General features: G+C 28.4%; 1 protein-coding gene across 3 annotated transcripts in view; it reads left to right on the top strand.

Annotated features, from left to right (window-relative positions):
• The first annotated feature begins 991 nt into the window (after window positions 1-991).
• The window catches only part of LOC130677146 (peptidyl-prolyl cis-trans isomerase E), a 14,636-nt gene continuing 573 nt past the window's right edge, over window positions 992-15,054 (top strand). The window contains exons 1-3 of one of the 3 annotated variants that reach the window (XM_057483781.1): window positions 992-1,220; window positions 4,413-4,582; window positions 9,972-10,328. In XM_057483781.1, coding sequence (XP_057339764.1) covers window positions 1,190-1,220; window positions 4,413-4,582; window positions 9,972-10,328 — 558 coding nt within the window. In that variant the 5' untranslated portion in view covers window positions 992-1,189. Of the gene's footprint in view, window positions 1,221-1,624; window positions 1,749-3,206; window positions 3,364-4,412; window positions 4,583-9,971; window positions 10,329-15,054 lie in introns of those variants that run through there. The other 2 variants (XM_057483782.1, XM_057483780.1) reach the window with 2 other exon arrangements.

Raw genomic sequence — 15,054 nt, 5'->3', positions numbered from 1 at the left:
ATTTATTTAAAGTTTCTTATTATAAAATATATAATGTAATAAGTATGTGCCACGACGATTTATTATTTAAATTATTGACTAAATATTGATAAGACGCAATAAGTGTTGTAAGATAATATATAATTTCAAATGAAATTTAAATGCGCGCCTATTTATGGATCTCAAGTTCATTAATTCATTGACAGGTGGAGGCACCTGAGGCCACTGAGGACATAACAAACTAACAGCCGCAACTATTTGCCAAGTTGGCCGCAAGAGTTGGTATTTCCAAAATTGATGGACACTTTCGGTGGTACCTCACATTTAGCATCCCATAATGAGTAATTGCAAATTTTTTTTTTGCAATCGATTGATGGTTGTTTGATGGTTTATGATAGTCTAATATTATAATTTGATGGTTATTTGTTTGCTTATAAAATAAAAAATAAAAACTGACCTAAATTTTTTTTTTTAGCACCCCATTTTTTAAGTATGCCTTTTTTTTAAATACAATTCAATGTAATATCGTTTGATGGTGAATGATAGATGATTAATTATAGTTAATTAATAACTTTAATTGAGTAATTTAAAAAAATATAAATACCATAATAGCCACATTAGCTTGAAATTGACGGTAATTTGACATTGAAATTGCTTGAAATTTGCTAACCGAATCTGTCGACAATTTGACAGTAAAAGTTGGAAAGAAAAATTTGCGGTTAATTATTGCTCAATTTAGAGGTGTATTTTTACTACAAAAAAAAGTCGGTAATGTTCGATACTACCGTTTCAGAAGAAACAAATTTTCTAGTTAACTTTTAAAGTGAATTTGCATTCAAATTCAGGTAGTAAATTGACGTCAATTTGTCTAGCAAGTTGTATATAAATTGTCGTCAAAAACGCAAAAGTCCGAAGTTGACGGACATTTGACGAAAAATGCAAGGAAACTTTTGTAAAGTAAACTTTTGCTAAAGCAAACTGTGCTATTAGGGTAGGGTATAAAAAACTTTTGCTGTCAATAATCGCAACCAAGTAATGTGACGATAAGTCACTTTCCTATATGTTTATATTATATATTTTTGTACGGATACCGGCCTGAACGTTATTGGTTGAAAAATATCACAAATAAATTTAAAAAAAACAGTTATAATTCATAAAAAAAATCAACAATTACTATTTTTTAATAAATAAAAACACTATCAAATTGAAAATGAATAATACTAAAAGGACTATCTATGTTGGTAATGTAAAAGTTAAAACTTAACCTTAAATATGCTTATAAATTTTATTAAAATAAATCCTGCCATAAACCGGTTGTATAAAATCGCACCAAGTAAACGTTTCAAATTTTTTAAAAATAATAAAAAAATATTTTTTACATAAATTAAAAAGCCAAATCTAACAAATACCTAATATAATTTAAAATCATGGTAAACATATTCATAAAATTGAAAAAAGAATTGAATAACAAAATTTCAATGTACTTTGTGTGGTTACAAAATGATAAAAACAATAACATCTTTTGATGTCATTAGAAATTGATTTTGATCGACTAAATATAGCAACGCACACCAAGTACATTAAAATTTTTTTTGAAATTTTATGAAAACGTTTACCATGATTTTGAATTATATTAGGGACTTGGTATTTTTTCGATTTGACTTTTTTTTTATTAAAAATATTTTTTTTTTTACTTTTAAAAAAATTTCCACGTGTACTTGGCGAGATTTTATACAGAGAATCTGTTTTTGGTAGGATTATAGATAGCTGTACGTATTTTCAACGTAATTACTATGTGAAAAGCATACTTTAATTGATCTGTATATAGCACAAAATTATATAAATATACATTTACATTAGACTGTTTTGGAAAAAAAAGTTTTTTTTTTTTTTTTTTTTTTTTAATTAAATATATTTTGCAAGTTACTTTTATGAAAAAGAAAAATCCTCCTAAAATCTCAATTTTGTATCTCAAAAACTGAATTTTTTTTTTTATATTGAAGAAACTTTTAAGACACATTTAATCGAAAAGAAAAAAAAACTTATTTTGACACAGTCAAATATATGTATATATTAGGGTGATTCAAAAAACAAACAAATGTTTTTTATTCTTCCAAACAAGTTCAAAAGTTTCGTTTAGATAAAAAAAGACGCCTGTGAAAATTAGAGCTCTTAATATTAACATTAAGAGGTTCCTCATCGCACTTTTCTATTTCCCATAAGAATAACATGGGAAAAATTTTTTTTACGTCTTCTGATTTTTATAAGTAGCTAACGATGCGTCATAGGAATAAATGGAAGGCATATTTTTGTAGGAAATTGAATGCTCTAGAAAAAAAGATTCTTATCATTTTTTGAGGAATCTATTTGTTCAAAAGTTATTTGAGGTTGAAGTCGAATTCATATTAAATTTTGAGATTTTCTACTTTTCCGGCGAAACTATCAGACTTATTACAAAATATCATCAAACCTTTTTAGTAGACAATTTTATTCTCTAAAAGTTATTTCGAATAAAGTTTTTTCGAATTCCGCATTGTTTTCTAGTTATTTTTATTTTAATGTCATGCTCATAAAAAAATAGTATTCTGAACGATTTTAAGAGCTTGACATTAAAATAAAAATAACTAGAAAATAATGCGGAATTCGAAAAAACTTTATTCTATATAACTTCTAGAGAATAAAATTGTCTACAAAAAAGGTCCCATGATATTTTGTAATAGGTCTGATAGTTTCGCCGAAAAAGTAAGAAAAACTCAAAATTTAATATGAATTCGACTTCAACCTCAAATAACTTTTGAACAAATAGATTCCGCAAAAAATGATAAGAATCTTTTTTTGTAGAGCATTCAATTCCCTACAAAAATATGCCTGCCAATTATTCCTATGACGCATCGTTAGCTACTTATGAAAATCAGAAGACGTAAAAAAAATTTTTCCCATGTTATTCTTATGGGAAATAGAAAAGTGCGATGAGGAACCTCTTAATGTTAATATTAAGAGCTCTAATTTTTACAGGCGTCTTTTTTTATCTAAATGAAACTTTTGAACCTGTTTGGAAGTAAAAAAAAAAAATTTGTTATTTTTTGGATCACCCTACTGTATATAGCACTAAATTCCTGATATTTTACTGCTTAGCGGATATAACTACGAATTAAGAAAGCTTAAAATTTTTAGGTAGACATGTTGCGTGAGGTCGCATCTTCAGTGGCCTAATCTTATCTTTTTTTTTTTTTTTTTTTTTTCAAAAGAGTTAACAAGAAAAAATGTTATCATTTATTTTGCGATGTAAAAAGGCAGATTTTTTCCAACAAATATCACTACTGATGTCCTGCAAAAAGTTAACTTTTTTATGTCTCAAAAAGACAACTTTATGGCAACATTTTGGTAACTTTTCGATAGCACTTTATAATGATTTGTCGACAAATAGCGATTAGTTTTTTTATGCCAAAAAGTCAAGAAATTGACAGCTTTTTTACGTTGATTAGGGTGTTTAAAAAAAAAAAAAAAATTTTGTTTTTTTTTGGTATCCAAAAATTGAAAGTATAACTAAAAATAAAAATGGTGGTACCATTCCGAGCTCTTAATAATGATATTAAGGTTTGCCTCAATTCATTTTTCTATTTTCCATTGAAATAACACGGGAAAAAAAATTTTTTTTTTTTAGAATTATCCAGCTCATAAACCAATCAACGGATTTTTATGCACAACAAATGTTTATGTAGGGAACTGAACGCTCTACAAAAAAATCCTCTTATCATTTTTTGATAAATCCCACTGTTCAAAAGTTATTTAAGCTTCAAGTCAAATTTATAGTAAATTTTGAGATTTTTTTACTTTTCCGGCGAAACTATCAATCTTATCAAAAAATATTACAGGAACTTTTTTGTAGATAATTTTATTCCTTACAAATTATTACAAATAAAGTTTTTCGAAATTCTGCGTTGTTTGCGAGTTATTTCCATTTCAATGTCAAGCTCTTAAAAAAATAGATTTCTGATTAATTTTAAAAACTTGACATTGAAAATGCATTATTAAATATTAGGCCTCCAGTAATAATTCATATTGCACTTGATTTAGCTAGCCAATAAAACTCGAATAAAGCTGAAGTATAAATTCTGAGAAATAGTATTACATAGTTACCATAACAATACAAAAATTGTTAGTAATGCTTAGTTGATACTACTACTTTCAAATAGGTTCGGGTACTGTGATATAGTACAAGAAACTATAAATATTAGTTAAGCTTTTTATTTTTTCATACTCATCCCTTTATGGTTACTACAACCATGCATTTTTCTCTCAGTGATAGCATGAAAAATTATTCTAAATCATCAGCATGTACTTTTTATTTTCTTAATTCTCTATTATCAATGTTTATTAAATGTTATTATAGATATCCATTACCTAAATTAAATACTTTTCTATAATTATAGGTGGTTTAGCTGAGGAAGTTGACGAAAAGATTCTTAATGCTGCATTTATACCATTTGGTGAAATAATTGACATTCAAATACCACTTGATTATGAATCTGAAAAACATCGTGGATTTGCGTTTATAGAATTTGAATTAGCTGAAGATGCTTTGGCGGCTATCGACAATATGGTAACTAGTAACTAATAAACAAAAATCGTTAGTTATGATGAGATTAAATTTTCCCGTATCCTGCATGTTGTCGACATCATACATTTATCATATATATATTTATACGGTATATTGATCGTATGTTTAAGGCTTATAAATAGAAAACTCACTTTATGTATCTACACAGATAAAAAGGATATCGTAGCGCAAGAAATTTTTTCTTGCCGCAAAATTATTTTTTGCAATTTTGAATGAAAACGAAAATTTTCTTAGTTCAAGAACAAAATTTTCTTAAATTTAGTCATCTTGGCATAAGATTGTGTTTTTATTCAGTCGATATAATATATGTTTCTTGAATTAAGAAATATTTTCTTAAAGTGAGAAAACTAAATATTTTGCCCCGAAATAAAATTAATTGTTTGAAGAGTAAAATATTCTTTCTGTGAGAATAATTAATGTTGAATCGCGATGATCTGTGATTCTAGTCAAAAATTAAAAGTACTAAACTCAATAGTAAGAAATATCTCGGCTTAAGTATTTTGTTGTGTTGTGGCAAGTGAACCTAGACATTTGAACCAACAGCAATGGCGCTCACGGCTCAACGCAAAAATTCTCTTGGGAAAGCTAACTGAACTATACTAAAGTGGCGGTAGTGTAGACTCTACATTGTACAGTGTGCTTAATGGATATGGGTAAAATAAACGAACGTTTAGGAAATGATCGGATAGCATAACTGGTAAAGTTCCGCGTGATGCCGAATTGGTCTGGGTTCGATTCCTAGTAGTGATTCGAGTGGACAAATATCCGGTTATTAACCGGTAAGTTATTTGGCTATTTAACTGGTAAAATATTTATTTGAATGATAAATATCTACTTGCATCGAATGTGTATATAGTTTAGTATACTAAGTTTTAAAAGCACTATGGCATACTGAATTTTTTTTTATTGAAAAAATTATTACAAAAAAATAAAAAATAAATTTTATTTTTAAAAAACTTGATGAACTTTAAGTGCAATTTAAAAAAAATGTTTTTTGTTCTAATTTAATTATTGAAAACAAATAAAAAAAAAATTAAAAATGTCGGCTAACTTCAGTAAAATAAAAAAAATAATGAATTGCATGCCGCAGATTCGAACCTGGGGCGATGAATCTCAAATTCTTCTGTTCAACCTACTTTGTTATAACAGAACTCTACAGAAGGTCGTATTTCAATACTAAAGCTGCATTCGACAAGATCCGCGAATAACCTTGATCAATGTTTCACTTTTATCATTTTTAACTATTTATTTATTAACTCAATAATATTGAAAGATAATAGATAATCGCTAATAATTTTTAGTCTACATTGTACAATCTTCAATCGCACATCAACGCCACCCACGGAACAAAATTAACTACCTTGGTTATTTATCCGGTAAATAACCTGCTGAAAATTGGTAAAATAAGTAAAATATTTATTTCACCGGTGAATTCTCTTCCCTAATTCCTACCATGAGCAAACCATTTATTTTTGTGAATTTGTTCATAAACCATCAATCGAGAAAGTTTATTCCTTATCCTCTCTACTGCTGGATTGTGATATTCTGAATATACGAACACACTTTCCTGCTTCACAACATTTAATATTTATACTAGGTTAAATTCACTCAAAAATATATAGGTCGATATATATTTTTAAGTAGAACGATTTATTCTTTTGAATCGAGACTACGATTTTTTTTCAGTTGAAAAAGAAATCATCAATTCAAAATATTATTTTCTTAATAAAAAAAGTAATTATGTTCTTTTAAGAAGATATTAAATCGGAGAATTTTATGTCTGCGGTCAAGTAAATATTTACATGATTCAAGAAAAGTAATTTTATTAAATTAAGAATATAATTTATTTAAATTCAAATTAAAAATTGTTCATTCCAATAGACTGTTACCTTGAGTCGATAATGTTGTTTTTTCAAAATGAGAGTAAATATTCTTCTGCCACGCAAAAAAAGTTCTTGGTTTGAAATGTTAATATATATTGTGACAATTTACTATACTCACCAACTAAAACAGAAAGCATCTTGTTTTGATAGTTTTTTTTACTTGGTTAAAACTCTAACGGACCCAAATTACGGTAAATTACGGTAAACCCACCGTAAATTACGGTAATCTACCGTAAAATACCGATTGACCGTAAATTACGGTGGATTTACCGTAATTTACGGTAAATCTACTCGAATTTTACGGTATTCTACGGTAGATTTACGGTAAAAATACCGTGAATTTACGGTAACTCAGGCTTGCTAGGGAAATAAAATAACTTTGATTCAGAATAAATATTTTCAAATCAAGATTATTCGACTTGAATTAAAATTTAATTATTCTTGATACATTATAGTTATAATATTAGTCGAAGAAAATGTATAACGGTGGGCCTTGGCTACTTCGTGTCCAGTAGCCACGGACCACAGTTAATTAATTTCCCCGAATAAATTCAATTTCATTAATTAATTATCGTAAATATAAATTTAGATGTTCTGCGTGCTAGTTCTGAAATCGGAAAAATTTTTATAATTATCTTAGGAGTAGGTCTACTCGTTCTGACCGGACACGCGGCTGAAAGAGAATCCTTATTCTATGTGACGCTGGTGATAAAAGAAATTAAATTGGTAGAGACTCAATAATATTTTACAATTTTCATTTAACCAAGATCCCAAATGTACAAAGAAAATTTCCCCTTTTATTATATAAATTAATTCATTAAATAAATATATGCGTCCATCAGTAAATTAATTAATGGTTTCGATTCGCGAAGGCTTATCGGACGTAGTGGGATTGAATTTATTAATAGTAAAATTTCGCGTTATGTTGAAGAGAGAAAAAAGGAATTATAATCCGTAGATCTATATAAAATTTGTTTAGAGCTTATCAGAATCTTGATCTGCTTACTGACGATACTGGTCGATGATTCTTCTCGGCTTGGTCCTGGTGATGTTGGTGTCCAATAGGTTTCCTCGGGCTCTTGGGATCCGCGTCGGCAGGTTGTCGCACACGAAGAAAAACCACACCACTCACTTTGTACACTTTGGTTTTATTTATTTGACCAGATTAACGAACTTTAGGTGCAATATTAAATTTGGTGTATCGAAGCAACACCACGTATCTCAATTAACAAGTTAAATTTTTATTCAAATAAATTATGAAAGTACCAAGCGGAAAGTTTTCGTATCACTTCTAATAAGTTAAATAAATTTAGTTTAATATATCAACAGAAAAGTTCTAATAAATAATTACTTGAGCAGAAAGAATTTTGCGTCGGTGCGTTTTCGCTAACCGAACTCAAGTGTCCGTCTCGGGTCAGTTCTCTGGGTCACCAACCTGCGTTGACCCCAACTAATTATGCGCAGGGACTAATTTGCGGTCCCATGCTGCGCGAAATCATCATATAAAGTAAATTTTGACGAAATGGGATTACCCCACTGCCGTCTATAACTTAGTTCAAATTTGATCTAACGGGCCTTATACAGGGCCTTGGGTAACTAAAGAGTGTGAAAATGTATAAATAACACACTATTAGCATTATAGATCGCTCCAGGAAAATTTAAATTTTCGCGCCCGATTCTAAAGGTGAAAATCTAAAACGCACTGTTACAAGGTGTCCATGAGTTAGGTGGTCTATAGTTTCTTTTAAAATTAAAGAAAAGGTTACCGCGCATATAACTAGATTTCCAAAGGGACGGAATTAATATTATTCACAGGGTTGCAAAAAATGCATTATTTTTTAAATGCATTTTCGATTTAATTGTTAAATTAAAAATGAATGTTTAATTTAAAATTATTTTAATTATTAATTTTTTTATAATTTAATATTTGATCAGATAGTAATTATCCATTTTTGTTTAAATTCAATAATTACGATAAGATACATTAGTCATTTTTTATTTAATTAAAAATTAAAATAACTTACATTTTCAATTTTTTCAAAAATGAATGAATTAAACTTCTTCCATAATCCATTTTTTGAAAAATGGATTAATTGAATTTTTACCATTATCCATTTTTTGAAAAATGGATTAATTGAATTTTTTCCATTATCAATTTTTTGAGACATGGATTAATTAAATCTTTTCCATTATCCATTTTTTGAGAAATGAAAAATAATCGAAGTTTCATTAAACCATTTTTTAAAAATTAAATATCAAAATACTTATAATTATCCATTTAATGAAAAATTAATAATTCAAATTATTCGAATTATTCATTTTTTTAATAATCACAATTTTAATTTTTTTGATTGAAACATTTGCACCACAGTATTTGAAAAATAAAACATGTAATAATAATAATAATAATAATAATAATAATAACAATGATACACGGAGAGAAATTAATTATATTATTTACGATACAAAATTTTTAATTTTAACTATTTGAAATAATATAAAATTTATCAGTGATTATAATCATTAATTTTACCATTGAAAATGATAACAGTAACAATTAATGATGGTAACGAATACTATCAAAATGATAATTGTATATATTCAAGATTATATTTGTTACAATCGAAGATGGTAACTGTTCTCTGGTGGAAATTTTTCGGACTTTTCTCTGAAAAACTCTGAAAAAGTCTTTAAAACTTTGAAAAAGTTTTTAGAACTTTAGAACTGAGTTTTTCAGGGAAAATTCCGAAAAATTTCCACCAGGGTTACCATTCAAGGTTGTAAAAATTCTAAAACAAGAAATAGGATAAATTTAAATCCTTCATTTATATTCGTGCGTGCGTGCGATTGTGTATGTGCATGTGTGTGAGCGCGCGTGTGTGTGTTCGTCCTTTCAAAACTAATAAATTAAAATACTTTTAATTATCCATTTTTTCACAAATTGAAAAATTAAAGTACTTTTAATTATCCATTTTTCAAAAAATTAAAACACTTTTCATTACTTATTTTTCAAAAAATTAAAAATTGAAATACTTCTAATTATACATTTTTCCAAAAATGGTTAATTAAAATACTTTTAATTAACCATTTTTGAAAAAATTAATCATTTAAATCGTTTCAATTAACAATTTCGGACAAAGTAATTAATTAATATAATTTACATTAACTATTTTTTTTAAAATAAAAATTAAAATGTTTTTCATTTCTCATTTTCAAAAAAATTAATGATCCAAATCATGTCAATTATTAATTTTTTTAATAATAATAATTGAAATTGTTTTAATTAAAAAATTTGCAACCCTGATTATTCATTATCATGTGTAACATTTCCAAATTGTCTTCATTATCGAAGTTGATAATGTATACATGATTTTACATTATCATACATATAAATCGTAATAACTCTATTAAAATCTAAATTTTATCTACTGCCAATAAAATTTTCATTAGATCTGATCATTATTATCAATTAATTTGATGTGTTGCAGAATGATTCGGAATTGTTCGGTCGTACAATACGCGTCAATATAGCTAAACCACAACGTATAAAAGAAGGCTCATCTAAGCCTGTTTGGGCTGATGATGCTTGGTTACAAGAACATGCTGGTGAAACTCTCAACAAAGATGACGTCACGAGTAAAATACCTTCCACAACTGTAAAAGAAAAACGTAATCCACAGGTTTACTTTGATATAAGTGTCGGTAAACATGAATTGGGGCGTATTATAATGATGTTACGTTCAGACATTGTTCCTAAAACTGCCGAAAATTTTCGTTGTCTTTGTACTCATGAAAAAGGTTATGGTTACCAAGGAAGTATATTTCATCGCATAATTTCCGATTTCGTATCCTTTTTATTATATTTAGTACGTTATTTAATGTTTTATTCTACACATGTCTCATTATCACGCTTTATTGTATCTGCAAAGCAAACCCTAAATAGCCGTTTAACGCTCGGTGATTAATAATCTGTCTAAAAGCAAATGGTTTCCTGTGTTCCTCAATAGCGTTTGGTTACAGGGGTCATAAACAAACTCATTTGAATCCAAAATCACATTTCTTCAAAGTCATTATCAATCGTTCTCAAAAACAATCCGGGAAAAAATGATCAGACCTGATCAGACATGAACAGGCATGAGTCTTCAGGCCTGATCAGACATGAAAAATGACCATGCCTGACCAGGCCTGATCAGGCATGTTCAGGTCTGATCAGGTATGTTCATGTCTGTTCATGCCCATCCGGGTAAAAAAATTATATATAAAAAATGGCCCTATATAATTATATATAATTATGTATAACTATATTCAATTATACATGTATATAATTATTGCTATAAAAATAAAAAAAATAAAAAATTCGGGCGTGTGCAGGATTTGAACCGTGGACCTTGCGCTCGAAAGTGTAACTCGCTACCCACTGACCTTAGAGATTTAGTTGAAAAGTAAGTTTCGTATGAACTTCAAGTAATAAAAATCTTATACGTGATAGATTCTTGGTCAACAAAATTTTAGATCTATGAGCAGACATGAACAGCCATGAACAGACATGAACATATATGACCAGGCATGAACAGGCATGGACAGGTATGATCAGGCCTGAGCGTATTTAACGATTCAGACATGAACAGGCATGAACAGACATGGACAGACATGATCAGGCCTGAGTGTATTCAACGCTTCAGACATGAACAGACATGAACAGGCATGGACAGGTATGAACAGGCATGATCAGACCGAACTGTATTTACCGCTTTAGACATGAACAGGCATGATCAGGTATGATCAGGCCTGATCATGTCTAATCTCAGGCCTAATCATACATGAACAGGCATGATCAGGTCTAATTTCAGGCCTGATCATACATGAACAGGCATGGTCATGTCTGATCATTTTTTCCCGGGAAACTCTACTACTATCACAAGAGCAAATAATCTCGACACTAAATGTACTTGGAATGAGTAGTACAATCAATCCAACAACTTTCATGTTGGTGTTTGTATATAGACACGATGATTATTTTTGATTAATTAAAAAATAAATAGCGAGAACAGTCGAGAATTAATGCCACATATTACCCCCATCTGATTTAAGGCTTATTTTCCAGATATAACGATTCGAAAAAATCAGACGTATGTTGAATATCCGAGTAAAAAAATTTATATATAATTATATAAGGTACCCGCGGGTAATAAGGCCTAAGTGACAGAAATGATATTTAAAATAACCGCCTCCGCTAAAGGCTACTCTAGTAGAAGGGTCTTACATAGAGATGTTACGACAAGTTTATAGAGTCCCGATACCACGTTCCCTGTCTTCTATATTTCATCATTCATCATATGATGTCGTAGCGCAGAAGAAATCATAAAAAACAATCTAGTCTTCTGACTCTTAAAAAGGATACTGATAGTTTGTAGTGCTGTTGAGCAAAGCAATCTAGTCCTCTGTCTTTAGAAAAGTATTGTTGCTAAATTTAAGTGATGATTCATCGCTAATACCAATTTTATTAAGTATAATTAAACTATTTCAGTTTGTTCAATCCGTAGGCCTTATTACCCTACCGTAGTAAAATAAGGCCTATTCGTATGGTTTTTGTAAAAGTTTAATTTTCTGTTTGTTTGTGGTATAAATTACCATTACTTCATCATATTTTATGGCTAATGTATTGAAATAAAGATTAATGATACATTTCGATAATTAAATGCAATATTCTCGATTCTATTCAAAATCTCCCTTAGCTAGGCCTTATTACCTGCCGGTACCTTACAATTATATATGATTTATATAGAATCATATATAATTCTATACAATTATATATAATTATACAGAATTATATATTAGGGGTGTGCGAATATCGTTCGAATCGAATAATTCGAATTTTCGAACTATTAGAGATTTCCAGAATAATTCGAAAAATTTAGAATAATTCGTAAAATTTAAAATAATTCGAAAATTTTCCGAATAGTTCGAATAACTCGCGAATTATCGAAATGTCACTGGATTTTCTATTGTTTCCAATTTGAATTCCATTACATCATGTATCAAAATATTCTACTTACGAATAATATACTTTTTGATTAAAAATCAATTACCCGGAGAAAACAATTGCTCGATTTCAATGTATGGTCATCTCTGTCAGTAACAAAAAATCTAGATACTAATGTTGGCAAGAGACTTTTTCAATTCATTTTGGTTTTTAAAATTATTAATTTCCGTTCGAAAAAAATTTATAAGAAAAAGGTTACACATGCAATATTTTGAAATTCTCGAAATTAATTTCTCCAAGTTTTTTTTATAGAGAATTTTAAAATATTGCATGTGTAACTTTTTTTATTATAAATTTTTTTCAAACGGAAATTAATAGTTATAAAAACCAAAATGAATTCAAAAGATCTCTTGCCAATATTAGTATCTACATTTTTTACGTTACTGACAGAGATGACCATAAATTGAAATTGAGCAATTGTTTTCTCCGAGTAATTGATTTTTAATCAAAAAGTATATTATTCGTAAGTAGAATATTTTGATACATGATGTAATGGAATTCAAATTGGAAACAATCGAAAATCCAGCGATATTTCGATAATTCGCGAATTGTTCGAGCTATTCGCGAATGATTCGAAAATTTCCGAATTATTCGAAATTTTTCGAATTATTTGAAATTTCTCGAATTATTTGAATTTTTTCGAATTATTCGGGAATTTTCGAATTATTCGATTCGGAACGAATAATTCGTAAGTTCGAATTATTCGCACACCCCTAATGATTATATATAATCGTACACAATTATATATGATTATTAGGGTGCGCCAAAAAAATCGACTATTTTTTTTAACTCGCTACACGGAAAAATTGGTTGCTAGACACCTCTAGAAAACTCTCACTAAAAATGAGCTCTTGTTTTCAATAGGAAGGTCCTCTGCATTACAGTTTTTGATTTTTTCCTCAGTCCATTAGAAAAAAATTCATATCTCACTCATTAATTAATCGTACAGCAAAACATTGTAGAACTTTTTGTGGAAAATTGAATGCTCTACAAGAAAGGTTTCTTACATTTTTATCGTAAATCTCACCATTTAAAAATATTGAAGGTTGAAGTTTGATTATTTTAAGACAAATTTGTTTTTTGCTTATGAATTTTTTAACTCATGAATAAACGCCCGGAAAAAAATGATTTTGCCTAATTATATATAATCACTTATATATGATCAGATCCAAAAATTGGCCAGATCTGATTATATATAATCATGCATGAACGAATATAGTCATTTTTAGAATCTCATTTAGAATGTCTGTAAATTATTAATTAAGTTATTTAATTAGGATTTATTGTCTTCATCAATATAAATGTTGGTTAAATTTAAATTAAAAAAAAAAAATTACTATCCGTTCACTACTATTTTAATTCGAGGTCACCCGTCCAATTAATATCCCACGTTGATGCTGCTTGACTTTGGTTATCGCTGGATTGTAGTCTGATCCTCTAGTCTGCTATACACTTATAATTATGAAAAATTCATGGCATTACTTAACTCAAATAATCAAATTGATACATCTTACGTAAATAATGCACCTAATGAAGAATTTGGTTTTGTACATAAATTACAATAGAATTCATTAGATAGATATAATCAAATCTATTTATCTATAAACTTATAAATATTCGTATATAAATCGATATCGATTTATACTTTTAAATTACTGCTGAAATCTTTGAACATTTTTTAAGTAGTGGGGATTTAAGTTTGATTGATAGTTGACAAAATCAAAATTCAATAACATTAGGTTGCTCACGAATTTTGAAAATATCAAAAATGATCGAAATTTGGATTTTTTTGTCTAAATTTCTTCTTTCTCGTGGCAGCTATAGTTTATATTTATGAAATCATGACTACGCTGAAAATTTCAGCCCAAAATTAAAATATTTTACCGTCGCTCAAGAATTTTTAATGTTTTCGAGTACTGTCTTTCGGATGTTTTCGAGCGACCCTTGAATATTAATAATAAAGCTTCTCAATTTTTTCACCATCAATTTGTATCATAATGAATAAAAATACAACCCGAGATATATGAATAATAAGTTATTTACATCCTTTTTTATTTTTTAATTCAATTTTTAGGTTTTTTTGCTGTCCTGTATATTTTCGGTAATGCAAAAGTTATATTTAAGTGAAATGACAGGAATTGAGTTATAAAAAAATACAAAAACTAATTCAAAGTATTAGTTACATATTATCAGTTAATATTCAAGTTTAGAACTAAAAAATCCGAATTTCGATTATTTTTGATATTTTCAAAATTCGTGAGCGACCTCTTGAAAAATTTTTATCGAGCTGATTTTTGGAGTGGCTCCTTAAAACATCTTAAACCAACAAATTTTCATAAGAGACTCGAAAAAAAAAAAAATAGTCGGTTTTTTTTTAACGTCTTATGGCCTCAAAAGTTACTTTATATTATAAAAAAAAATCCTCATCGAATTTCAGCCAGATAAAAACATTGTACTTCTCGTATAAATTTACCTAGCCCATTCGCTATGCAATGTACTACATTATACCTATAAAATGTTCCTCGAAT

The sequence above is a fragment of the Microplitis mediator genome, chromosome 11, assembly GCF_029852145.1.
Source record: "Microplitis mediator isolate UGA2020A chromosome 11, iyMicMedi2.1, whole genome shotgun sequence".
Classification (NCBI taxonomy): Eukaryota; Metazoa; Arthropoda; class Insecta; order Hymenoptera; family Braconidae; genus Microplitis; species Microplitis mediator.
This window is presented reverse-complemented; position numbering and strand designations above follow the sequence as displayed.